The sequence below is a fragment of the Etheostoma spectabile genome, chromosome 14, assembly GCF_008692095.1.
Source record: "Etheostoma spectabile isolate EspeVRDwgs_2016 chromosome 14, UIUC_Espe_1.0, whole genome shotgun sequence".
Taxonomy (NCBI): domain Eukaryota; kingdom Metazoa; phylum Chordata; class Actinopteri; order Perciformes; family Percidae; genus Etheostoma; species Etheostoma spectabile.
The window spans coordinates 12,059,628-12,068,199 of record NC_045746.1 but is presented as its reverse complement, the minus strand read 5'-3'; the positions used below and the strand labels follow the sequence as shown (position 1 = coordinate 12,068,199).

The window sequence follows — 8,572 nt, the reverse complement described above, 5'->3', positions numbered from 1 at the left end:
TCAATGAACATATTTCAAAAAAAAAAAAAACACCAACCGACCCAGACGCAAATGCAGAGTTGTCCCGGATACTGCCGGCAAAAATGTAATACAGAATGAAGACAAAGTCAAAACAGGTAAAAAAGAAACCAGGAACACGGAGACGAACAGGGAGGACTCACACACACACACACACACACACACACACATGAATTGGAAACAGAAAATGTTGACCTGATACTAGACAAAGAAAAACACAGAGACTAAATACAAGAGGAAACGAGAGACAGGTGAAACAGGTGAAACAGAGAGACAGGTGAAACAGATGAAACACATCAGGGTGAGGCAGACGATCTCACAAAGCGGGAAAACACAAGACAGGAAGGAAAACGAGACATAACTAGGGATAAAAACTAACCATGACAGTTTGTGGAAGACAAGGGTTCAAGACAAGGTCCTTCAAGAAAAGTTGGAACCAATTTAAAAGCACCTGTGGCCAAACACCTAAACCCCTTCAGATTAGACCAACTTCAGAGGGGTAATATCTGGACAGGTGCACAATGTGCCGGGGGAAAACTTCCAAACCGCTCATCCTAGCTGAATACCTGACAGCAGTGCTAGACCTAGACTAAGGCCAGTTATAAATATATATAGGCAGTCTTAATCCGGCTTTCATATAATACCGCTAAATATTCCTCTAGGCAGCCAGTGACTCCATGGTATCCGATGCTGAGTGGCTAATGCTTTAATCTACTGTGGTATACAGACACATATTATCTGTTAGTGTTTTTTTTCTGGAGTATTTTAAAGTTTTGCTGCGCTTGCTACAATATATTATGTAGAGGATATATATGATGCACTGAGGAATAAAGCCAACTTTGACTCACTCTGAACAACTCTGGCGAAAGACGTCTAAAGAAAATCTTCTAATTCCATGATTTAAAAAAATACTTTGTCACAAGTGAAAGCACTTCCAATCTTTTAGTGAAAGTATGAAAGTTTAAAAGCAGAAAAGCATAGGCTACATAAAGTATAAAAGTAAAAGTACCCACAATGCAGCCAATTGTACATATTCAAACATTTGTTCTTTTATTTTATCTTATTATTATTTTATGTATATTGTATGTATGTGTATTGCATCCTAGTATTTCATTTATATTCTGTGCTGTGTAACTGACTCTGCTGCTGCAACACTGTAATTTCCCATTTTGTTGCTATCAATGCATGTATATCTATATACTCTTTAGTTGTTGTATTATTACATACTATAATATTGATTATTATTATTAATGCAGAAACATGTGATATGCATTTTACTTTTGCAATAAAGTGCATGTATTGTGTTTTATTAACTGCATAACAATGCAGAGTATTACATATGATCATTATAGGTTTTTAAAATCCTCATCTGCAAAGTAACTACTAAAGTCATCTACCATATTTCACACTGAGAGGAACTTTTTATTAAACTAACTCTAAATTACCTCTCTGATCAAGACGGGATGAGTTAACATACATGTGTCATATGTCATCTATCTAGAGTTTACACGTTTTTTTTCTCTCTTTTCGCACGCATGCTCAGTGTCTCCGTTCAACAGATTCCCATCAGCAGCAGCGTTGGAGTTCCACCGGTCCGACAACACATGGATCCCCAGTGAGAGGAGCGCGCAGTCCGGCCGGGGGGGTAAGACCGAGTCCGGCACACGTTGTAGACCCGGGTAGAGCGAGAAGAGGACAGGAGGTAAAATAAGGAAGAAGAGTAGATGTAGATGAAGAGGAAGAGCGACGGAGAAAAGTGTGACATGGCCGCGATGACTCACCGGTGTTCTGTTAGTTTGTGGCCATCAGTTTCTGACCGCCTTGCCTTTTAATTCGGCCTGGAAAAGATGGGATCATAATACGACATGTGATCGAGTCTTAGTGGTAGACTAGGGAAGCAAAGGGAAATAGTAAAAAAAAAAGTATTTATATTTTTTAGTATGAGACACTAAATAAACCCTGTTGCATGTTCGGGGTGCGTTAGGATCCAATGGGAATTTGTGCGATTTTTTACTGGGCTCTATTTGGACGAAAGTGGGAAGGGGGGGGGGAAACTTACCAGCACCATGGACAGCGCTCCTGTGATTAATGAGTATTTATGGGACTCAAACAGGGGTGCCACTGTCTCAGTAAAGGATAGAGAAGCAATAGAGGAAGTTTGTGCTAAAATCTATCTGTAAGCCATATGAAAAATAAATATATCATGTCAGCGTTCCAGAAAATTAGTTTGATACTTAAGAGCCTATGGTACACCAGGCCGCGCTCCACATATTTATTTAAAAAACATAATAAAAGAAGTTCTTTACTTAAATAAAAGTGCCAAAACCAAAGCGTAAAAATACTAAGTAATAGTAGCCTACAGCACCGTACTCTCCGCGAAATTTACTTAAAGTATAAAAAGTATTCATTTTGCAGAACATTTAGTACCATGTTATTCCATATGCCGTTATTAGGTTGTTATGGCTGATACATGATATGCATAAGTAGTATTTTCCTGGTGTAGTTATGTAGTATAGTAAAGTGGTTCCCCAATTTGGGACCAACCCAATACAAAGGGTCTCAAAAATTAATTTGAGGGGTCATGAGATTATTAAGACATACAATATTTCACAATAAAAGCAAAGATTTGAGAAAAGTCAGCAAAAAAATGAAAAAAAAACAGTTAGGCACCGCTTTGTTGGGAATCATTATCTTCAACAATGTGCTGTATGTTATGGCTTTATCATAATTTGAATCTTTGAATTAAATCTTAAAGGTGTATTTCACAGCTAAAAAGATAGATAGATAGATAGATAGATAGATAGATAGATAGATAGATAGATAGATAGATAGATAGATATTGATCCAATAAAATGGGAAATTACAGTATTGTAGTAGCAAAATCAGTCACAAAGCACATAATATAAATATAAATAAAATACTAGGATGCAATACATTCAACATACATATAATAGGAATAAAATACAAGAACCAATATTTGAGTATACACAAGTTGAGAATACAAACAGTTTGACTGCTGATGAATAGATAGTTAAATTGGGTCATTTACGTAGTAGAAATGTGAAAATGTTTTAAAAATTGGTGCCTTCTAGACCGAGAAAAGCCACAAAATGTATTTTTGGTTCATGTGGATGAAAGACAACAACTCCCAGAATGCACTTGCTTCGCTTCCCTACGAAGCCACGGCTCAAACTCCTGCACTCGGACCGTGGTTCTGCTACCACGCACACCTCTTTTGATGAGGTGCAGGTGAAGATCACGTAGTGTGTCTGTAATAAAGTTTGCCGCATATTCTCCAATCTGTACTTATGTATCTCGTAGTTGTTAAAAAAAGGAAAAGTATGCTACTTATAAGAGAGAGCCTGTTAGCGTAGCTTCAAGATGGCTGACACTCGACTGCATGGGGTAGTGACAGTCCCACCCCCCATGGGCGGGTTGAAAACATGCAGAACTAGCAGGCTGTAGTTCAAAAATGCCTCCGATGACGCTAAATGACGATTTTTGCATCATCAGAGGAAAAATTTAGTTTTACGGGACATGAGGGAGGGAAGCACAGTCATTCAAAAATACTACCGGGTTTCTACTGAGACACAGCTTAATGCTAATCGGTGAAATATCCCTTTAAGTGGTTTTAGTTACCCTCCACCGCTGGAGTCACTAATCAGTGCTCACATGAAGTTATCCATTGAAAATGATGTATTAGTTTATGGACTTGGCTACCTCGTTTTTATGTGAATCCTTATTTCTAATTGCATTGACATTCAGCATGAATAACTCCAGAAAGGTCAGATCATTTCTTTTATAAGGAAAACCAAGGTTTGCGTTGATGAAATCTGGCCACAATTAGCTTTCTTTGTAAAGGCACTTTCTAAAACTCAATACGGTAAAAGCTCAAACAGCAGCAGGTAATTTAGAGACAATAACATGACAGCCAAATGGAATCAGAGTTGTTTATCTGTTTGAATTAGCTTTCTTCAGTCTGCTGCTATTACACACAGGTTCTTTTGTTAATTTTCATGCATTTTTATATTAGTTTTGTTTATATCCCCACAATTTCCATTCATACCAGGGCTTGTAAACACGAATCACCCTGGCTCACAGAAAGCTTATTTAATTGGATGGAGTTTGGTGACAGCTCATCCTGTCTGGTTCAAGATCTGGGCCGTTGAGAAAGGTACATAGGAACATGCCTACCTGAGCAGGATGTTCTGGGTTGGTGATTACAGATTTGCTTGTCAGGGTTATGTTTGATACTGCAGTCAGGTTAAACGCACTGTACAGCACCGACTGAGATCAGCTATGTGTAGCCGCTAAGAGAAACTGTTTGAAGGCGAGAGAATGAAAGAAATCAATCAAACCGCCTCGGGAGAATAACAACAGCGAGACGTGTGCAAATGTGGATGAGGAAGAATAGAGTCTGCTCGCTCTTGCGTCTGTGTGACTCATCCGTGGGTGGTAATAGAGCCACCTAGGGCCACAGTAGCCGTCAATCGTTCACATGCGGCAACAATAACTGGGGCAACCTGACGGGCGACACAGGCCAAGATTTATAACCAGCCTTCTTCAGGGATGGAGGCTTTTATAGAGGAAAATCCATATTCAGCAGATAAACAGTGTTTGTGTTACAACAACGCAGCCTGACATGTGCACATATCAATCTGTCCAAAGCTCTGAATACAGTGTGTATTACCTACGGAATGGGTCTGTGTCTTTCACTGCAGGTGTGCGAGGTCTGATGGCGCTGTGCTCTGAGGCCTGTGTCTCGGGCTCAGGAGGAGAATCCTCTGGGAGCGAGGTGAGCTTTTTCCTGGGTGTTTAACTTGATTATAGAAGCTAAAATTGTTGTATAATCAACAGTGGGCAGATAGGCTGAGGACATCTGACATGCTTTGGTAACACTTTAAATTACAGCCCACATATTTCAATAGAAACCATTCTCACAAATTGGGTACCAATGAAATAAGAACTACAGTCCACATACCCCAGACTTACCCTATACTGTAACAGGGGGGCTTTATTTGTCCTGGTGTTAATTGTCATTTCACAACACGGTAATGAAGGATTTTCTAGAGTCCTCAAAACGTTACCTTGAATCATTTTTCATCCAGATAATTAGGAAAGTCTTTAATATAGAAGTACCTTCAGAACTGCAGTAAGTGTTGTTAATTACCACTTGTCAAACCACACTGTCACCTTGTTTTCACCCTTCTTTCTGCGAGTAATACTATACCTGTACTTCACATTAATCAAATTGGTAGGGAAAATTAAAAAGTTGTAGTGAAGTTAAAGTATCTTGCAGAACCAAAGTTATTTGTACTTCTTGTATTTGCACATTCATACTGGTATATGTACCAAGTTAGTATTTTATTGATGCTCCATATGTATTTAATAATTACACTAGCCTATAATTTGCGGACTGCATTTAGCATGTGGTCCCTTTGTGCCCAACATCCCCCCAGGCGGGTTCTAGCTGTCTTCAGTTTGGGGTGCGTTCCTATCTGCACCACTTCTATGAGGAGTGCTCGTCCTCCATGTGGGAGAGAGACCCGGAGGATCCGGGGCTCGCCCAGAACCAGAGGTCAACCCTGTGGTGGAACTCAGCAGTCTGGAAGGTAGAGCAGCTACACCCTCCGATCTGCTAACATCATGTGGTCGCTCATTAGATAGATAGTCTGTTGGTGTGCACTCTCACTGCTCAGCTTCTCTTGTTTTTCTTGCATTATTTGTTAGCGAAACATATTTGTGTATTTCAGAGACTCTCCTCCCCCCGGAAAAAAACAAGTTCAAGCAGCAGTTACGATTTATTATCCGTATTATCATGACAGGAGCAAAGCAACTAGCGTGACAAAGTATAAGAGCGCCAAATTTAGGGTGACCAGACGTCCCCGGTTTCTGGGGACAGTCCCCGGTTTTGGTGACCTGTCCCCGGCTGGATCTGTCCCCGGAAATGTCCCCGGTTTCGACTGTGACTGACAGACCCGAAAGTGGAATGAAAGAAAGAAAACACTGACCAAACGGAGCCGATCAAGCAGCGCTGTTCAGAGCTCAGATGTTTTAGAAAGCCGTGTTTTACGATGCTAACATCCTTGACTATTTACATGGAGTCTTGGCTTTGCCAATGCAATTTCGCTGACTTTTATGTTTTAAAAAAGGATCTTAATCTTTAACAGAAAGGTCAAACTCCTTAGAAATCCTTTCCATAATGTTGTCTGTTGGGGGAAACAGCTCTAGGTCTAGTGTCCCCGTTTTAAGTTTGACAAAAATAAAAACATGACGTGTTTTGGAGGTATATTTGCTTCTGAGCTGAAAATGTCCCCGGATTTTCTCTGAGAAATCTGGTCACCTTAGTCAAATTCCACGTGAGGAGGTAGGTTGGGTGGTAGATGCATCAGGCGAATGCAGGACCTTCACCCAGGAAACCATGGGTTCCACCAGGGGAGAATATGTCACGTTCTGCATCCCTTGTGTAACCGGAATTGAAGTTATGTAACAAACATCCACTTTCAAATTTAAAGTTAATTTCAATTACATGCTATTTTGAGTCTTATTGTGATAGAAAAAGCTTTTAGTGAACTCCCCTTTTCAACAAGATCCAGTTGAAGAAAAGTTGTAATATTTCATTAAACCTTATTTTGAGATTCTTTTCCCCTTTTATTTCCAAGATTAGACTACTGTCCTTGTTAATGTTGGTCAGGGGAGGGCTGCAGACAGAGATGTTCCACCTCTGTGACACATGGTGTCGTCTGGTAATTGTTTTCACTTGCCAGCATTAAGCTTCACCAGTGTAATAACTCTAAAAAAAACCTCTCTGTGATATACTCGTTATAATGTGCAAACAGTGCATTTTTAATTCTGTATGATGAAGTGCAAGCAGTGGTATGGTGGTATTTGTAAAGGTGAGGGATTGCATGTAAGCCCCCTGCCCTTTTGGCATTGTGAAAATGACCTTTCCTAACAAGAAGTGAAGAGCACTGAGCAAATAGGACCCCCTGTAGAAAACAAAGGACCAAGGCTGCATATAAATCCACGTTTGGTATTTTTCTCTGTCTCCTTCTTCCTCCAGGTGTCCTTGGCCCTGGGTCTCCTGATCCTGGGTGCAGGTATTGCCAGCCTGTCAGTGGGCTACTCCACTCCCCATAAAATTGAGTCCTTTGGAGAGGGGGACCTGTTCTTCCTGGACAGCCAGGCTGTCAGGTTTAACTGGGGGCTGCACCTCAGCAACGCAGCCGGGATCGGGCTCTGCTGTTTTGGCTCGGCCATGGCGACGATGGGGGTGGTCTTTTGGATCCTCCCCAGGGGCAACTTGAAAGAGAGGCTGTTCCACAGACCGGGGCAAGGGGAGCGGAGAGAAGAGTCAGGGTCAAAGTGGAAGGGATTTAGGGATCCCGGGGATGTGGTCACTAAGCCGCCAGCTATAGAGGGGAAGACACCCGTCACACTGTCAAAAGTGGAAATTGTGCAGTCCACTTCTTAAAAAATATCACCCCTGAGCTACATTGTGTACAGGCTTTTGTTCTAGTCCTGGGGACTCATTTACCTGGTCCTAAAATTGTTGTTAAAGTGTCATTTTACCATGCAAATTGTTCAAATGGAGGTTGTTTTGTGTTATTACAGTTGGACCAAAAGGGGGTGGACACACCTGGATTTAAAGGGTAAAACTAATTCATTCCCATGGAATCGCCATTAAATAATCTGAGCATATGTTTCATGTAGAGTTCAACTTTGACACTATAAGGGATGAGAGCCTGAGAGACCAAAATAGAGCCATTTATCATAGCTTATTAGCTATATTGCACTATCCACTTTTATTTAACCGTCCTGCTCCACACAAGAGGAATGACGCAGAGGAGTCAACGGTACAAATATGTAATAAACTGTGTGAACTCATTGTAGCCTATGTCGACCAGGCTAAGCTAATTGGCTACCTGACTGAAAGGAAGATTGTAAGCTTGGAGAGCTTAACTGTGACGGGATGATGAGGGGAGGACCCAAAAGCAGAGTCGGAGCAGGCGAGTAGCACTTCAACAAAAAGTCTTTATTACAGTCCACAAAAACACGGGGAGGGCAAGTCCAAGACACAGGAAATCCAAAAAACACCAAAACCAAAGCAGAGCAGGGTAAGGCAATCACAGGGGATATTCCAGGGAGTACTCACAGAGAACAAACGGGAGGAACGGGAATCTCCGGAACGTAGAAACATTAGTACAACAGGCTCGAGGATGAACCATGACCAGCAAACACATAGAACAGCGGCTGACAAAACGACAATGGTCCACAAGAAGCAGAGGAAACACTGGGGTTAAATACAAGAGTAATTAGGTAATGAGGGACAGGTGAGACATCAGGTAATCACATTAGGCGGCAGCAATCAGACAAACAAAGTAAGCTAGACAAGACAAGACAGAAGCAGACTTCAAAATAAACAGGAAGTGAAACACACAGACGCTTACCGGGGGAACAGGACACAAGCACACGGGACCTGGGAAAACACTGAGACATTCACAGGGAGGCAGAAACGGTAAAACATTCCCAACAAAAACCCCAAACCACAACA

The 8,572-nt window shown here is 41.3% G+C and overlaps 1 protein-coding gene across 2 annotated transcripts; it reads left to right on the top strand.

Moving 5' to 3' along the window:
* The first annotated feature begins 1,565 nt into the window (after positions 1-1,565).
* Positions 1,566-8,156, top strand: nrsn1l (neurensin 1-like). Of its 2 annotated transcripts, none has more exons than XM_032535988.1 (4): positions 1,566-1,663; positions 4,740-4,813; positions 5,478-5,630; positions 7,082-8,156. In XM_032535988.1, exons 2-4 carry the CDS (start codon positions 4,754-4,756, stop codon positions 7,490-7,492), a joined length of 624 nt encoding a protein of 207 aa, XP_032391879.1. In that variant the 5' UTR covers positions 1,566-1,663; positions 4,740-4,753; the 3' UTR covers positions 7,493-8,156. The 2 variants fall into 2 exon arrangements, with proteins under 2 accessions (XP_032391879.1, XP_032391880.1); XM_032535989.1 differs by having other exon boundaries at positions 1,568-1,663; positions 4,749-4,813.
* The last annotated feature ends 416 nt before the right edge of the window (positions 8,157-8,572 follow it).

Excerpts from the sequence above, each read along its gene's own strand:
- nrsn1l (XM_032535988.1), top strand. The coding sequence starts at position 4,754 with ATGGCGCTGTGCTCTGAGGCCTGTGTCTCGGGCTCAGGAGGAGAATCC. Across the intron at positions 4,814-5,477 it reads GAGAATCCTCTGGGAGCGAG|GCGGGTTCTAGCTGTCTTCA; the intron begins GTGAGCTTTTTC and ends ACATCCCCCCAG. Across the intron at positions 5,631-7,081 it reads GGAACTCAGCAGTCTGGAAG|GTGTCCTTGGCCCTGGGTCT; the intron begins GTAGAGCAGCTA and ends TTCTTCCTCCAG.